Here is a 17,149-nt window from a genome sequence, read left to right on the forward strand (position 1 = left end):
AATATAACATCTTGGTGTCATTTCCAACTCACTCTTACCTCCATGCCAAGCACATATAATTAAGACTTTTAGGAGAGCTCAAACGGGGTTACACATTGGGAATATAGATGTATATAAAATCATAGTACCTATTCTCAAGAGTTTTGTGGTCTGGGCCAGTGTTGCCAGGAAGTTGATTTTATTCCCCCTACATCTTTGTTTTCAGTAATATAAATTAGCAGAATAGGTTAAGCCAATGTGGTGCAAAGTGCAAGGACCAGCAGAAGGATCCTAGCTCTAGCCACCCCACCCCCCGCCTGCAGGGCAGTTGCTTCACAGGTGGTGAAGCAGGTCTGCAGGTGTCTGTCTTTCTCTCCCCCTCTGTCTTCCCCTCTTCATTCCATTTCTCTCTGTCCTATCTAACAATGATGAGATAAATAATAATAACTAAACAACCATAAAAAATTTAAATAACCACATGTGATTAGTGGCCACTACCTTGGATGATACTGTTCTAGACCTAGAGGAAGGGGCTTTTCTTAAAGGTGCACGTGACCAAAAATATATAATGGTTCCAGCTAAGTACAGTCAGAGATTGAAGGAAGAGTAAGGCTGTAGATGACATGGGTGAAAGATGGCTTCATAGAAGGAGGTAAGGCCTCCCTAGACCAGAATTGGCACACTACAGTGAAAATAAAACAAACAAACAGGGAGGACTGGAGATGAAGGTTCTGACCTGGGGAATTGTTGAATCAAAAACATTGAGAAGAAGGTGCAGAGAACCCACTAGGGAGCCATCACTCACTTGGGGTAGATGGTGCTTGTCAATGGTGCTGACAGGGGTCATAGGTGTGGGATGAAAAATGTCAGGAATGATTGATTCCATGGTGGAAGCAAATATGGGGTGATGTAGGGGTGATAGTCAAGTTGGTTTATATGCTGAGTTTGAAGGACCCATAGCCTGTCCTACAGTAACAAACCTGATATGAGTTATAGTCTGGACATACAACTCAGGAGAAAGGGCAGGGCCAGAGGGCATATATCAGAGGTAACAGAAGCAGGGCAGTTGCACAGGGCCTGCCTAGGTGGGACCACCACCACCAGTTCCATTGTTACATCTGAAGTGATCAGCCACCCACATGTAGTAATGAGGTCCTGAATTTCCTGGCTTTCTGATTCTCAGAAAGGTTGGAAGTTGGAATTTAAAAAATAAATGGAAAACTAAATATTTTGACATAACACCTAATTAGGAAAACATGAAGACACTCTGGCCAAAACCAAAGGGCAGGCATGCAGACTAAGGTCCCTGGGACACTTGGAAGATGGACTAGACTTCACAAAAACAGTCTGATAGTAGAACAACAGAGAGTAAAGGAAGAGCGAGGCTTTGAGAAATATCAGTATGTGCAGCATAAAGGATGAGCCACCTTGACAAAGAGAGGATACTGACCTTGGACCAGAGAACTTCTTACCTTGTTCCTTCTTGCAGTTTCTCCCTCCTGACTTGACCACCCCCTCCCACCACCACCACCACCAGGAAGAAAGGTAATTGTAAGAAGAGTTGAATCCATAATGCAGTCCTCACTAATAAATCATGGGGCCAGTGGTTGAATAGTTGAATGAACAGACATTATTGTAAATAACTCAACTTTTCTTTTTTTGCAGAGCACTTCTCAGCTCTGGTTTATGATCATGCCAAGGATTAAACCTGGGACTTTAGAGCCTTAGGTATGAACCATTATGTTATTTCCCCTGGCCATACATGACTTTTGATATGTATTGAAGTGCGGGGTTATATTATTCTCAGTTTTCCTTCATAGATTTTCTATCCAGCCATGTAAATGTCTCATTTCTTCCTCTACAATATAAAGTGCCACATCACCCTTTGTGTGAGAGCCTCATTGAATTCTCAGGTGTGCCTTTCAGCCTTACCTCCCGGTCCAACAGTGCAGGTGACACGACGGTGACGATGTCTCCTTTTTCAGGATCGATGTAGAACATATTTGGAGACGGCTTGTCAGGTGTCTGCTGACGGATATTATAACGCAGAAGGGCATTATCTGTGGCTGGGTCATCTGCATCAAAGGCTGTCATCCGCATCACAGTAGTTCCTAAGGGGTAAGACAGAAAGGCAGGAGAAGATCAGGGGGTGACAGCACTGTGCAGACCACCTTCCCCCACTCAGGCAATGACAACAGAGTGATGTGCCAATCACTTTCTAAGTAAAAAAAGAAAGAATTTACCCAGCTCTGTTTCATTTTAGCTTGTCTTCCTAACCCCTGCCTTCCCTAGTCTATCAGGGTAAAAGAACTAAAATATAGAAATCTTGACTGTTCAGCAGATTGACAGCTTAATTTTTCCTTCTGCTAATATGCTGTTTGTTTTCATTCCACTATTGATGTGGCTCCATGACAGTGGCCTTTGTTTTAAGAACTCTTATTTAAAGCCTGCAATATATGTCACCTGGGGCTGGGTATCGGGGAAATGGGGGTGAGAAAGGCACACCGCCTGGTGTTCAGCAGGTCAGGGATTAGTAGGAAAGAAATCACACAAAAAGATAGGTATACTACAACATATCAAGTGGAGAGAGAGAGAGAGAGAGAGAGGAGACAATACATTGAGTAGAAAGAACAACCTCACTTAGCCTGGGGTTCAGAAGAGGTCCCTGGTACAGACACCTATGGGACAAGCAGATACAAGCAAAGTGAATGAGAAGAACTTTAGGAGAGAAGGTGTTCCATCATTACATTTCAAAGGAATTAGAGAAAATATGAATTGAGTGTCCTCTTTCTGACTGTCACACAGGCTCAGCTTGTTAGATATAAAGCCAAGGATGGCATGTCAACTATTTGATCACTTCAAGGGATGATAAGGGTGTTAGACACAGGGTCTTGCTCACCCAGTAGTTAATATGACAGAGAATCAGTATAAGGACTTTCAAGGACAGCTAAGCAGAAACTAATTTTTTAAAGTGTTCAGTATCTTGGTATCTACTATCAAGGAAATATACACGTGGATAGAGGATTTTACAAGCATGTTCAAGGCAGGATTATTGGTCATGGTGATAAAATTTGAAACACCTAACTGTCCAACAACAGCAGAATAGCCAGAATGATGGTATCTCCGTCTTATGATGATATAATATAATATTAATAATTCAAGGTAGTTGTAGATCTAATATACTCAACATATAAGGCTCTCCAGAATAACATATTGAGTGACAATAGGTTAAGAATGCTATCCACTAGGAGTCAGGTGTTAGCACAGCAGGTTAAGTGTAAGTGGCATAAAGTCCAAGGACCAGCAGTAAGGATCCCGGTTTGAGTCCCTGGCTCTCCACTGGCAGGGGAGTTGCTTCACAAGCGGTGAAGCAGGTCTGCAGGTGTCTATCTTTCTCTTCCCCTTTGTCTTCCCCTCCTCTCTCCATTTCTCTCTGTCCTATCCAACAACAATGACATCAATAACAACAATGATAACTACAACAATAAAAAAAACAAGGGCAACAAAAGGGAATAAATGAATATTTTTAAAATGTTTCTACCATACATTTTTTAAAAAAAGAATGTTATCCATCTACTTATCACTCGAGGATGATGGGTCCTGAAATTAGTATAGCCTGGAATGTTCCTAGTTGTGACCACAAAATGCCAGCTCAGACCTACAGGGATGCAGAGATTACATGGGTTCCTGTGCTGACTATGGGCCCCAGATCAAATCTATGGGGTTTACAGTTAACAATATTACAGACTTTTCCCACATTTGGGAGCTACTCTCTTTTCTGATCCAGCTTTCTAGTCCTATTTCCAACTATGACACCATCCCCCCAGACAATAACTTAGGTCACTTACATATTAGATGTCAAGCTCAAGCAAAAACTAGTAGGGTTATGGACCCCTTGGAATATACCTAAAATAGACCTATTAGCTTTTTCCAAAACAGAGACCCCAAATCTCATCTGCAGTATTCTTGTCTTTAGGTTCATGATTAGTCAACAATTTGTTTTGTTTCTATTTTAACTCTTTTTCAGCCACCAGGTTCCAGATGCTGTCATGATGCCAACCTGACTTTCCTGGGCAGACGACCCCACCAGTGTGTCCTGGAACCCTACCTCCCCAGATTCCTGCTCCACTAGGAAAAGAGAGAGACAGGCTGGGAGTATGGATCGACCTGTTAATGCCCATGTTCAGCAGGGAAGCAATTACAGAAGCCAGACCTCCCACCTTCTGCACCCCATAGTGATCCTGGGTCCATATACCCAGAGGGATAAAGAATAGGAAGCTTTCAAGTGAGGGGATGGGATACAGAGTTCTGGTGGTGGGAATTGTGTGGAACTATAACCCTCTTATCCTATGGTCTTGTCAATATTTCTGTTTTATAAATAAAAATTAAATAAAGAATGTTATCCATAGAATGCTATCATTTTTGTGGACCTGATTGCATATAGAAAAATCCCACAATACTTCATGCATTTATTTTTCAGCCTCAGTTAAAGTCTGTGAATACACTGAAGAAGGTTCATAAAGGTGAACTTCCACTGATTGTGATAGACAAATCTAGGAAAGGAGTGAGGCAAGATGTTTGCCTAACATGTAATATATTTTTTTTACAAGAGGACTCTTTCTTCTTTTGCAATTAAAATTTAATTTAAAAGAGAGCATTATAAGTAACTTTAAAAGTGGTGTTTAGAGCAGAGTCAGGCATATTAGACTGTTGTCTTTGACAATTGGCTCAGGGTGACCTACTCAGCCATAATTTTTCATTGCAGTTTACACTTCAGAGTTCCACCTTCTGATTCTGAGCCCTCTGAAGTAATAAAATATGAACCAATATAGAAGAAAAAAATCAGACCTGCAGTTCCTATTAGGAACACACACACACACACACACACACACACACACACACACACACCACACACACACACACACACACACACCTAAAGTAGACATTCAATCTATCCCGCTCAGTTACCATATCAATATTCCTTCCCCTTTTATAACAGTGCTTCTCAAAACATCAAAATCAGTTTATCCTCCCTCCCATGATAGAAATCAGATTATCAACCATTAGGTCTGATTGATTAGAGAGCTGACCACCTTGAGGTTGGATAAATTTGTTAAATAGTCTGTTAATTTCACTCGTGTTTCTATTATGTTAGACACACTAAGACACATTTTCCTTTTTAAAATATCTTATTTATATATTTATTATTTATTGGGTAGAGACAGAGGCAGAAATTGAGAGGGCAGAGAACAACAGAGAAGGAGAGAGATAGTGAAGAACCTGAGGACTGCTTCACCACTAATAAAGCTTCTTCTATTGCAGGTGGGGACCTGGGGCTTAAACCCAGATCCTTGCACAATGTGCCATGTGCACTCAGTCACGTATGTCACCACCTAGCTTTCCTAAGACACATTTTCTATATTATTTTGTTTCTTTTCACTTCTTTGAGAAATTGTTGCAAGGAAAACTTCAAGATCCAATGTAATAGAAAATTCTTCGCAAGTGCCCTTGTCTTTGGAAGAAATGAACACACCATTTGGCACTTGGTTTTTACATTGAGTCATACTGTAGAATCAAGGCTCATTTTCAATTCAGTAACCTAGGCAGTACCAAACAGTCCATCGGCATTAGCATGAGATATGGCATTTATTTGCTCTAAAAAACCGATCTAATTGGGGCTTTCCATAAGAAATAAGAGACAGATTTCATCCCCACCCAGGAATGTGCTAGGTAAGCCCTATGTTGCAAAAAAGCATGGACAAAGTCCCCAAGTGCATTAATTTCACACCAAAGAGTCTCAGGTTAAGTAGAATGGTCCAATGATTGCACTTTGTTAGTGTATAATATATATTTGACTGATGGGATTAGTACCCTATTTAATTTGCCTTTAATTGGACACTGAAGTCATAAGATGGACAAAAGGAAAGTATACCAATGAAGTCATCATACCTTGTGACTGCTATATGCATTAAAATGATTACAGGAAAAAAAGATCACTCAGACTGAAGAATATTCAGTTTTCATCAGGAAACTCAGTGATGATTGCCTTTTTTTTTAATGGATTTAAACAATACATGATAAAATGTTATCCTGTTAAACTTTCAATATTACGCAATATTCTTAACTAATTGTTAGAGAGCAGGTGAACTTAGTCCTAAGACTTGAGATTGAGTCAACCCACACATGAAAATGTGACAGTATTTAGTTCTGGAACACACTTTTAATAAATAGTGCCCATGTCATGTAAATATATCTGCAACATTAAAGAAAACACACTGGGTAAGATACCTAAGTATGTGTACTTGGCCAATTAATCAACCCTCCATAAGTCTTAATTTTCCTATTTGCAATATAGGGTATGAATAATACTTTTCTCTTTGTTATTATGAATATTTATTAGTATTATAAAGAAATTGGTTGAATGTCTGGTACATAAGTAGTCTGACAAAAATGCCTTTTACTACCAAATATCCCCTGGGCTCTAAGCCTATCATGATGGTTATATGTAGTGAGTACAGACAAAAGAACTCAAGATTATAGTGACTATAAAAGCTGGTACCTGATATGGCAGGATGAGTTCCAGTACCTATCATTTCTGAGTTACCCTGTATCACTTCTTCCCCCGAGCCTTACCCATAGTCTTAGTTTATAAATTTGAGTTTTTATTGTGAAGATTATAACTGTACTAACACACACACACACACAGACACACACACACACACTCACAATCATTCACAAGCACACATTTGTTATCTATCTTGATTTCAATAACTGGATAAACCTACCAAACTGAGGCTGGAAAGGCCTCCTAAACTAACATTACCTAAGTTGTATCTAAAAAACTCTAGTTCTGTGGGCTCAGCAGAGAAGCATATTGGGGAGACATGCAGAACCACAGATAAGCAGGTCTCTTCCCATAGGTTCTAGAGCTCTCAGTAAGCAAATCCATACTGTAAATCTCTAAAGAGAGTAGAATCTCAAAAGAGATTAGTATTCCCAAACTTTCTAGTTGGCAGTATCTCTTCTTTTCAATACTATTTTTAGATGAACCATATGGTCCTAAATTGGAGTTCCCAAGGATACAGACTGTTCTTTATTCATTTTTGTAAGCTTAGGATTTGATATGCAGTTATAGGAGGCCCTCATCAGTGTTCTTTGAATAGAATTGCATTGTTGCAATTCAATGCAGCTTTGACTTATTCCACAATGACCCACAAGCCATTTGTCTACTGAGAAGAGTACCAATAATCTCTGAGTTGCCTGGACTCCTTTCACAACTATATGTGCTTATTACACCTTTTTGATTCTTTTCCACTCTATGAAGATTGTTGGTAGAATTGGATTTTACAGTCACACACAAATTCCAAAATCACCACAGGATGTCTATTCTGCAGGAGGGCCTGGGAGTTATTCCAATTACCTTATGACATTACCTGAAATTTACCCTTTGCCCAATTACACACCTAAGAAGAAGGGCTAATTTACTTCCATCTACACAGTGGTTTCCAATATGTGTTTATACATGACCCTATTTGTTTATATGCATTTCTCAAGGGCAAAGAAATGATAATTATATGATAGACACACATGTAGGTCCTTCACAATGTACATTTCTGTTTTTTCCCTCATCACAATATTCTGCAGAGTGTCAAAATAAAGGATAATTGTCCTGTCACTCCCAGAACCAGATAATCTATCAATGACCCTCTACTGCAAAATGAAAGACTTACAGGCTGCTAGTTGAACACAGAAGAAAGAGTCAGGTAAAGTCAAATATGGAAGCTGGCTCTTAAAAACCTTGCCTGGAGAATGCACTTTGACTCTGGGTAGAAGCAAAGAAGGAAAACAGGCTTAGAGATAGATACATTCTGGGCTATATATCCATTGTCCTTACTCTTTTGGGGGACTCTTCCAACTCCTCTCCAATTATTGTTCGTCACTTACCAGTACAAAGACTTCATTCATATTTTTTCCCAAGGTGGTTGCATTGTGAGTTTGGCTCAGAATATCTTGATAATGCAAGTTTTAATAAAAATATCACTGATGTTTAGTTTCTCCTCTGACATCAGCTCAGACCCACTCTCCCTGAAAGCATGACTTTTTGCTTATCTCTAGAGTAAGGTCATGAGAGGTGGGCACGAGTGAGAAACTCAGATGTCCACTCTGTACCCACACAAGTAACTAATACAAGTAAAGTAATTTTAAGACAAGTGGAAGTGGTGGAGATTGTGGCACCATGGGAAATATCTATCCTGCATAGTGGGCACTGATTTTTAGCTCAAGATAATTAAAACATTTCTTAAATGAAGATCAGGAGAAGCTAGACAATTTCATTTTTCAAGAAAAGATTGAATTTTAATTTTTTATTTTTTATTATCTTTATTTATTGGATAGAGACAGCCAGAAATTAAGAGGAGGGGGGAGATAGAGAGACACAGAGACACTTATAGCCCTGCTTCACCACTTGCAAAGCTTTCCCCCTGTAGGGGGACTGGGGGCTTGAACCTGGGTCCTTGCGCACCATAATATGTACGCTCAACCAGGTGCACAACAACCCTGCCCAAATTTGAATTTTTGTATGAACTGAAAATGTTTACAAGTTGGATAACAGTTCAAGTAAAAAATAAATATATAAATAAACAGGATCACTGAGTTTGGTACTAGAAAGGCCAAATAAACCAGGTATGACAAACTTTGGCCCAAGTTTCATCAGGGTTTGAACTTTAATTTTTAATTATTGGTTAAAGATTCATTTCCTTAAAGACACAAAATGAATATTGTTTACCAGTACTCTGGTGAAAGGCTATAACTTAAGAAAATTAACTGACTTGTACTGACTGTAAGTTAGTCAAGTGACTTCCATTGACCAGTAAGAGACACGAAATATTATAATAACAGGGGCTTGATGGTGTGGAGCTTGCACTCCTGGAGCCTAGCTACCATATACAGCTGTCTGGGCTTCCTGATAGAGGCAACATGTGCCTGAGAATGAATGTTACCTTTCCAACACACTTAATAACAATAAAATTTGTAAACTGAATCCCCTGTGGATCTGTCAACCCCCAGCTGAGCTTCTAGATGACAGCAGCCATACAACCTCACACAAGACCAAGATAAAAATGATCAAATGTTGAGTTTCCCTTTCTGTTCTTCTTTCTCAAAGCAAGATTTGACTGAATTTGGAGTAGGGCACCAAAGTAAAAACCCTGGGTTGAGGGTGAGGGTGAGGGTGGATGTTCGGCTTCACTGGGCAGGGGGTTGGGAGTGGGGAGGGTGGAATGGGACACAGTCTTTTGGTTATGTAATGGTGTTTATATAAACTCCTGTTAATTTTTAGTCATATCAGTCACTATTTAATATGAGAGGGGAAAACTGATTGAATGTCTCAAACTTTTAAAATCACAGACTAAGTCTTGGGATGCATTGGATTGACCTTCTCGTGGTGCATCCCGTGAGTACCCATTTATTTGGGAAACTGACGATCCTTCCTAGCTGACTGAATCCACATGGATCCCAGCAACAAGCAGACATCAGGCTCAACCTGACGCTGTTGACTGGCTACGGAAGAAGGGCAAACGCTAGAAGAAGAAGTACCAACTCAGCATGCTTCACTTCAGACTTTGTCCAGAGATGTCAGACATGGGATGTCAACCCTTCAGTCTCATTACTTGGGTGAGACCTTTCCTTTCATAGGAATCTCTAATTTCATTCCAGATGGTTCACTTCCTAACAAAGTCCCAAAACCTAGATATAGACCAGGTCCTCTGAGATACAGCATATGCTCACATGTATCCATAAATTAGGGCAAAATATATACCTGAAAGCAAAAGTACACAATAGTTTGCACTGAGTCAGTATGAAGTTCATAATGAGTGTCTACTTAGACTTAGATACCCTCCTCACCTACTTCCTATTACACTTCCCTCACTCACTCCAAAGCTAACCTCATCAAAGCAAGGACTTCAAAAGTTGAATAAGGGCAGGAGAATGGCATACTTTAACGATGACTCTTTAGTCACTAACCAGCCACCCCATCAGCTAGGGCCCTATTCGGGGAGTCCTGAGATTCCCAAACAGACATGATGGGCCTAGAGCTTGAATAAATCCCTCTCTCCATTGTTACCAGTCATCTCTATCATGAACAACAAAATAGACCCGTTTGTGGGCCCCCATAGGACCTTGCCCTCAACTTGGATCAACAATGGTAGAGAATGTTCCATCCTCTGAAGGGAGGCTGGAATACATACTCTCTGCTACACCTGAGGAAGATGGGTCGATATTGGGGCAGCTTGGAATGTTCCTACTCATGACCACAGAATGTGAGCTCAGATCTACAGGGATGCAGAGGTCACATAGGCTCCTAAGCTGAATATGGGCCCCAGACCACATCAAATCAATGAGGTTTAGAGTCAACAATATTATTTTCTCTTCCCTGATGCAGCTTTCTGGTCATTTTTCCAGCCATTACATCATCTCCCAGACAGTAACTTGGATTCACCTGCATATCAGATTTCAGGCTCAGGGAAAACAACAATAACAACAACAACAACAACAAAAACTAGTATAGCCACAGGCCCTTTGGAATATAACTAAAATATGCCTACTAGGTATCTACAAAACAGAGCCCCCCCCCCCCTTCATCTGCTCTACTCCTGCCTTTAGGTTCATGATTGGTCAAAAATTTGTTTGGCTTTGTATGTTAACTCTCTTTTCAGCCACCAGGGTCCAAATGCTAGCATGATGCCAACCAGACTTCCCTGGACAGACAACCCACCAATGTGTCCTGGAGCTCCAATTCTCCAGGGCCCCACACCACTAGGGAAAGAGAGAGGCAGGCTGGGAGTATGAATCAACCAGTCAATGCCCATGTTCAGCGGGGAAACCATTACAGAAGCCAGACCTTCCACCTTCTGCATCCCACAATGACCTTGGTCCATATTCTCAGAGGGTTAAAGAATAGGAAACCTATTAGGAGGGGATGGGATACAGAGAGCTGGTGATGGGAACTGTGTGGAATTGTACCCCTCATCCTATGGCTTTGTCAATGTTTCTTTTTTATGAATAAAAAACAAAATGATCCAACTGAACCCATCATAACTTGCAAAATCACACAGATACTCAAATTTGGCTCTTGTTTTGAACCTCTAAGTTTTATTTTATTTTTAACTACACATTATCTACTGTAGGAATGTACATAGGTTAGTCTTCACATACAAACTGAAGATACTACATGATTCTAAAAAGTTATTTTTAATGTTGAAATAGCCACTTTATGCAATCAACTAATACAGTATGTTTAAGAGGCATATGAAAATAAAAAGATAAATGAAGGCAAAATATTTATTAAGATAAAATAGTTTATTTGTAAATACTGGACTTTGGGAGCTACTAATAATTTTATGGTTAAGTCACAACATGTTGATGATTTGTCGTTCAACTACCTAATGGAAAAAAACGTAGGGTGAATTAAAATGGCACAAAGCATGTATTCCTGATGCAGGTCTGAGCTGTGTAAGCACCTTCACACAGGCAGATAATTCCACTCTTGAAATGAGAGTGTCTTTAATTTCGAGACAGTTGCTAACTTCGCTTAACAGCAGCCATAAGTGCCTCTGTGCAACCGCAATTACCACAGGTTTGATTTGAAATGCAATAGAATTCTCATCTAAAATTTGCTTTACCTTCCAGGAGGTAGTTGGTATTTTAAGTATAAATTGACAGTCAAATATGTAATAAGTTATGACAAGTAGAGCAATGGTTGTCTTCCATCTGTTTTCAAAGGTTGTTTATTTCTGTGCTGATAAGGAGTTGGTGGCAACAGAAACACCTTAGGATGATTTCAACTCTTCAGTGGCTCCTATTTTTTTTTTTCAATCTCTAAAAAACCTTTGCCCCATTTTTGTGGTGAGTTCTTATTTAATTAGCAGGCCATATTTTAAGAAAAATAATTTTTAAGATCCAAAGAACACATGGATAAAACTGCAGTCCTTCCTGTCATGGTTCATTTTATTGCCCTGGCTTCTTCATTTAATCCAGAATTTAAAGATAATGTTTTTCTCAAATCTATTAAAAATTGAATTTGATTTTAAATATATCACCCCTTTATAGGCAGCTCTTTTTAAAAGTATACTCTGTACTGAATTAATTGATCTTGCCTATAACACTCGAAACATATCATTTTAAATAGAATCTCTACCCCTAATATTCCAAAGTAATAAGAAATTTTTACACTGAATTAGAAGGAAGTAGTTGAAAGTATCTTCTATATTTTTTTCTTAAAGCTACAAACAAATATGGGAAATTATATGTGTATTTTATTATTTACTTAATTAATTTAAGGGATTTTTTATTTTGATATGTTGACTCTCTCAAAAGCCTAGACCAGGGAGGACAGAAGCAACCGGTAGCACAGCTATATACAAGATGCTGGGTAATTATACAGCAAACCCTAAAAAAGGGACTTTTCAAAGTTAACCCAATTATCAAATAATGTGATGATAATAATAACTATCCATTGTCTTCTTGAACCCTACAACAACAGGAACCTCACATTTCCACTATAGAGCCTATATTTCCCCCAGTCCTGGAACCTTAGGGTGAAGCCCACGTTCCTGCATGCTTCTCTCAATTCAAATCAAATAATATTGCATCCACAGATCACAACCCAATCAATGCAACGAGTGCCACCCAAGCATGCTTCACTTCAGACTGTGTCCAGAGACTTCAGGTTGGAATGACAATCCTTCAGCTTCATCACTTGGGTGAGACCTTTCCTTTCATAGTAAATAATTCATTCTTTAATTCCATTCCAGGTGTTCCACTCCCCAATAAAGTCCCCAAACCTAGATATAGTCCAGGTCTCCTGAGATAGAGCATATGTTCACACATGCCCTCTACCCTCTGCAACCCACAACAACCCTGGGTCCATACTCCCAGAGGGATAGAGAATGGGAAAGCTATCAGGGGAGGGGAATGGGATATGGAGATTGGGAGGTGGGAATTGTGTGGAACTGTACCCCTCTTATCCTATGGTTTTGCTAATGTCTCCTTTCTTAAATAAAAAAGTAAAATAAAATAAGTTATACTACTACTTTTAGAGCAGTGGTTTTCATTTGGGAATGTTTTTATTTCTCAGAAGACATTGGGAAGTCTGGGATATTTTTGGCTGCCATACTGTGGTCAGGGAGTGTGATGTTATCATTTAAGAAGCTAAGGATGCTCTTAAACAGCCCACAACGCACAGAACAACTCCCACAACAAAGAATTCTCCAGCTCCAAGTGCCAATTATGCCTGGACTGAAAAACCCCATATTAGTCATTCATCCCAGTGTCCTTAAAATAATAACAGTTTTAGAATTCCGCACTGAAATTACAACTTGCATCTCTTTGGAATCCCTCTTCTAGATTTCACTTTCACAGGGGACAGAGATGCTGTCTACTCTGCATTTATTCTTGGATACAATATGAATATGCTAGTATACATAGCACATAGTGTTGAAGACTGCTAATTCTTCATCTAGTTTTTCTGGCTACACTTTGTATTATTCAAAGCATGAAAGCCTTGAAAGTTACCAGGATAACGTTCAGTGTGTACTAAGAATTTAATAAACACTTGCTGAGTAAATAAATAAATAAGGTGAATGTATGAATAAAAAATGAATGGTTTTATTATCTTATTTCTTCTCTTACAGGTTAAAGTAAGGGTGAAGGTGGGAGAGAGAATAGGTAAATAAATGTCTGACTTGCACTAAATATTAATTCCCAAATAAATTCTGAACAATAAGTCTATTATCCCTATGTCTGCTTCAAGGGCAAGGGTGAAGTAGTTTTGTCATTTAAAAGTGGATGCTATATCAGGCTAGGTTATACTGAAATAACAAACAAATTCTTGAAATTTTAATGACTTAAACACATTAAAGGTTAATTTCTCATTCAGATTCAGTCCATTTTGGGAGCTCCCTTTCAAAGGCAGTGGAATTTAGAGATGCAAACATATGTATCACTAGCATTGCTATTGTGAACAGGTAGGGTTTGTTTATCTGGTTGGTTGGTTGTTTGGTTTTTTGGCAGGAGAAGTTGACAGCTGCAAAGCCAAGTTCCAGCTCATTAAATTCTGTAGCCAGAAATGGCAGGCATCACTATTGTACACACTGGTGGACAGACCTGGCGTTCTGGATTCATGTGTGGCCTCTAGTGCACTGTGCTCAGAAAGAATCTGTCTAGAACTGAAAGTTTTGATGTCATTTTCTTAATTTTTTAATGTGTTGAACATGGGGTCCTGCATTTTCATTCTTCAAATTATTCAGTCAGTCATAGTCAAGAGCTAGAAATCAGACTTGCAAGTACAGGGAGCCTAGATTCCCAGTAAACAGCAGGCAAGTCTACCATAGTGTTGTCTACCATAGTCTTGCCTTCAGTCTGTAAAGGACTTGGCTGCATAGTTCTTAGAATTCCTGCTCCCCTCATACGCACTGCCCCACATGCCATGCTTATTAGGAGGGAAAAATTATATAGCAACAAAAGAAGTCAGTTGTGCCTTCTCAGGTATCTGAGTTGTTCAGGTGCTGGCTCCTGCCTCCCCAAATTTGTCCTGGTTCCTCATCCTGGGAGACCAGTTTACATTAATTAATTAATTAAAATTGACAACAGAAATATCTCTGGGGCTTGGTGCTAGCACATGAATCCTATTTATTTTTTCTTTCTACGTTATTTTTAATTAGGACAGAGAAATTGAGGGAGATAGACACCTGCATATCTGCTTCACCACTCACTAAGCATCCACTCATTGCAGGTGAAGTGCACAGGTTCGAACCTGGGTCTTTGTGCATGTTAACATGTGCTTAACTAGGTGTGCCCACTGCCAGCCCCCTCACATACACTCTTGATGACTCTTCTGGCTCCCAATTCTTACGTTCTATCTTGACACTAGATCTCCATCATGAATTGCTAGATTCTAGGCTTCCACTTTCTTTTGAATTAGATACTTCTACCTATAGAAAAATTCCCTTAACAACCTGGGTTCACTAGAGGTTCACACACCAATGTGACATAGAAGGAAACCTGGCTTCTCATTTGAATTACCTGGGAAGATTTCAAAAGTATCTCAATACCTGAAAAACATCCCCCCTGCCCTTCCCACTCCCCAATATTCTGAATCCACTGACTAGGTGGGGATCTAGAGTGAGAGTCTGGGGCTAGACAAGGGTCAGGCAAAAGAAGAACATGACCCTCTATTCTGTGATCTGGGCTATATAGATGTCCCCAATCCCCCCACCTGTAAAATGAGTTGATAATTGCCAATGTGTAAAGTTGATCTGGAGAGACATTTAAATGTAGAAGTCCAATCCTTGAGATTAACAACTGTCTTGAAACTGCATTTTCCTGAATAAAGTTAAATAAAAAAAAAAATAAAAGAAACTTAGCAGTCCAAGCTGGTGGCTTTTGCATTAATTCCACAGAGAGTAAAATAAACATTTGGACCTATTGTATGTTAGGAATAATCATTATAATATCTTGTCAAGGTAGTCAACTCTTCACTCCCTCTCTTTTCTCAGTCCTTCCTCCCTTCTTCTTCCCCTCCCTCCCTACCTCCCTCCCTTCCTTCCTTCCTTCCTTCCTTTCTTCCTTCCTTCCCCTATCTCCTTTCTCTCTCTCCCTTCTCTCTTTCTTTCTTCCTTTCTTTCTGTACAAGAGGCTCAAAGTCCAATAACCTGCCCAAAGTCACTACTAGAAGTCATCAGGCAGAACCCCAGGAAAATACATATAAGATCATGCCAGTTGTGGTGTACTGCACTAAAGCAATGGACTTTGGGAAAGGAAAGCAAGGGAGTGGCCGGAAGGAACCTTGAGGTCTTGTTACATGAAGCAGTGGGAGATGATTAACTCTACTCATGCTTCCACAACTGTACTATAAACTGTTTTTTTTTTTTTAAGTTCAAGACTTAAATGGACACTATCGACCTTTACACAGATTGTGTGGAATTGCAACCATTCAGTCATCTAATCAATCTTTTAAGGTAGGGTTTTCTCAGCCTCTTTTTAGAGGGAATCTAAGGTGGTTGGAGGAGAAATCATTTGATCACTGACCAGGTTATCTGGCAGGCAGATAGTTAAGTAAAGCTGTCTGTTCTTCCCATACCTCTTCAACAGAGCTCCTGTCACTTAAGCACTTCAAAGTATATTATGCAAATGGAATGATTAATTTTCCAGAACTCTCCCTGCTGGCTGGAGAACACACTGACCTGACCCACTAGAGCTTGTATGAACATCTCTGAGTACACATTGGGAAGCCCAGGTGATAAACAGCACCTGTAGCCCTTAGTTGCAGGACAGGTATCAATAACCTCCAGACTTCACGTTTCTAGAAATAAGATGTCCAAAGTCACAGGCATGATCAGCGAGGGGCTTGGGAAGTCTTGCATGTGCTTTCAGGGGTTACTGACTACTGAAGTAGCAGGATACAAATGAGCCAGGATGCTAAAATACCACACAAGGGAAACTTGAGACAGTGCATTCAGTGGGAAGAAAGAGCTGGCAAATTGCTGGTAGAGCTGTGATGTCGCTGATTTTGCAAACATGTGTTCTTCAACTTGATAAGTAAATACATTTTGGGTAACATGGTGATGTTGCAAGCTGTTGTTTTATGGCTGGGAAGTCAGCTGCTTCTGGTTGATGCCGGCAATGAAAGTATTTATAAAATAACATGGAATTAGAAGGAGTTGCTTTATGAGTCTGGGGAAATGGATCTTTTATGAAGAATAAAATTTGATAAAGGGGCTTTGTCAGGGTCATACAGATCTGAAATTAAACGGTCTAGGATTGAGGTCTAATGTCAACCCTCTGGAGGTCTGGTCTGTAACCTAAGAAGAGAGGGAAAGTTTCTCTGACAATTTATGCCATGTCAGGCTGAAGAATTGTTTCTATTCACTACAGTTCACTTCTCTCTGTGGTGCATGTCACTTTAAGAGCTGAAATACCTCTTTCAGGCCATCAAAACACCAATAGGAAACAACTTAGCAAATAAAATAGCACCGCACACACTTGATTCATCCTTGTTCTCCTCTGACTAGAAAAGGGTCAGGCATGTTGCAGGTGATTTCATTAGGGGATGAGTGGTGAACTGATCCCAGAGCATGTGACCCATTCTGTATGACTACTTCTCATTCCATGT

General features: G+C 39.7%; 1 protein-coding gene across 3 annotated transcripts in view; it reads right to left on the bottom strand.

The window, feature by feature from the left end:
• Positions 1-17,149, bottom strand: part of CDH13 (cadherin 13) — a 1,263,374-nt gene that overhangs the window by 288,223 nt on the left and 958,002 nt on the right. For all 3 annotated transcript variants that reach the window (XM_060185111.1, XM_060185110.1, XM_007528362.2), the window contains one exon: positions 1,912-2,090. In XM_060185111.1, the coding sequence (XP_060041094.1) occupies positions 1,912-2,090 (179 nt within the window). The remainder of the gene's footprint in view (positions 1-1,911; positions 2,091-17,149) is intronic.

Source organism: Erinaceus europaeus, chromosome 2 (assembly GCF_950295315.1).
Source record: "Erinaceus europaeus chromosome 2, mEriEur2.1, whole genome shotgun sequence".
In the NCBI taxonomy this organism is placed as follows: Eukaryota; Metazoa; Chordata; class Mammalia; order Eulipotyphla; family Erinaceidae; genus Erinaceus; species Erinaceus europaeus.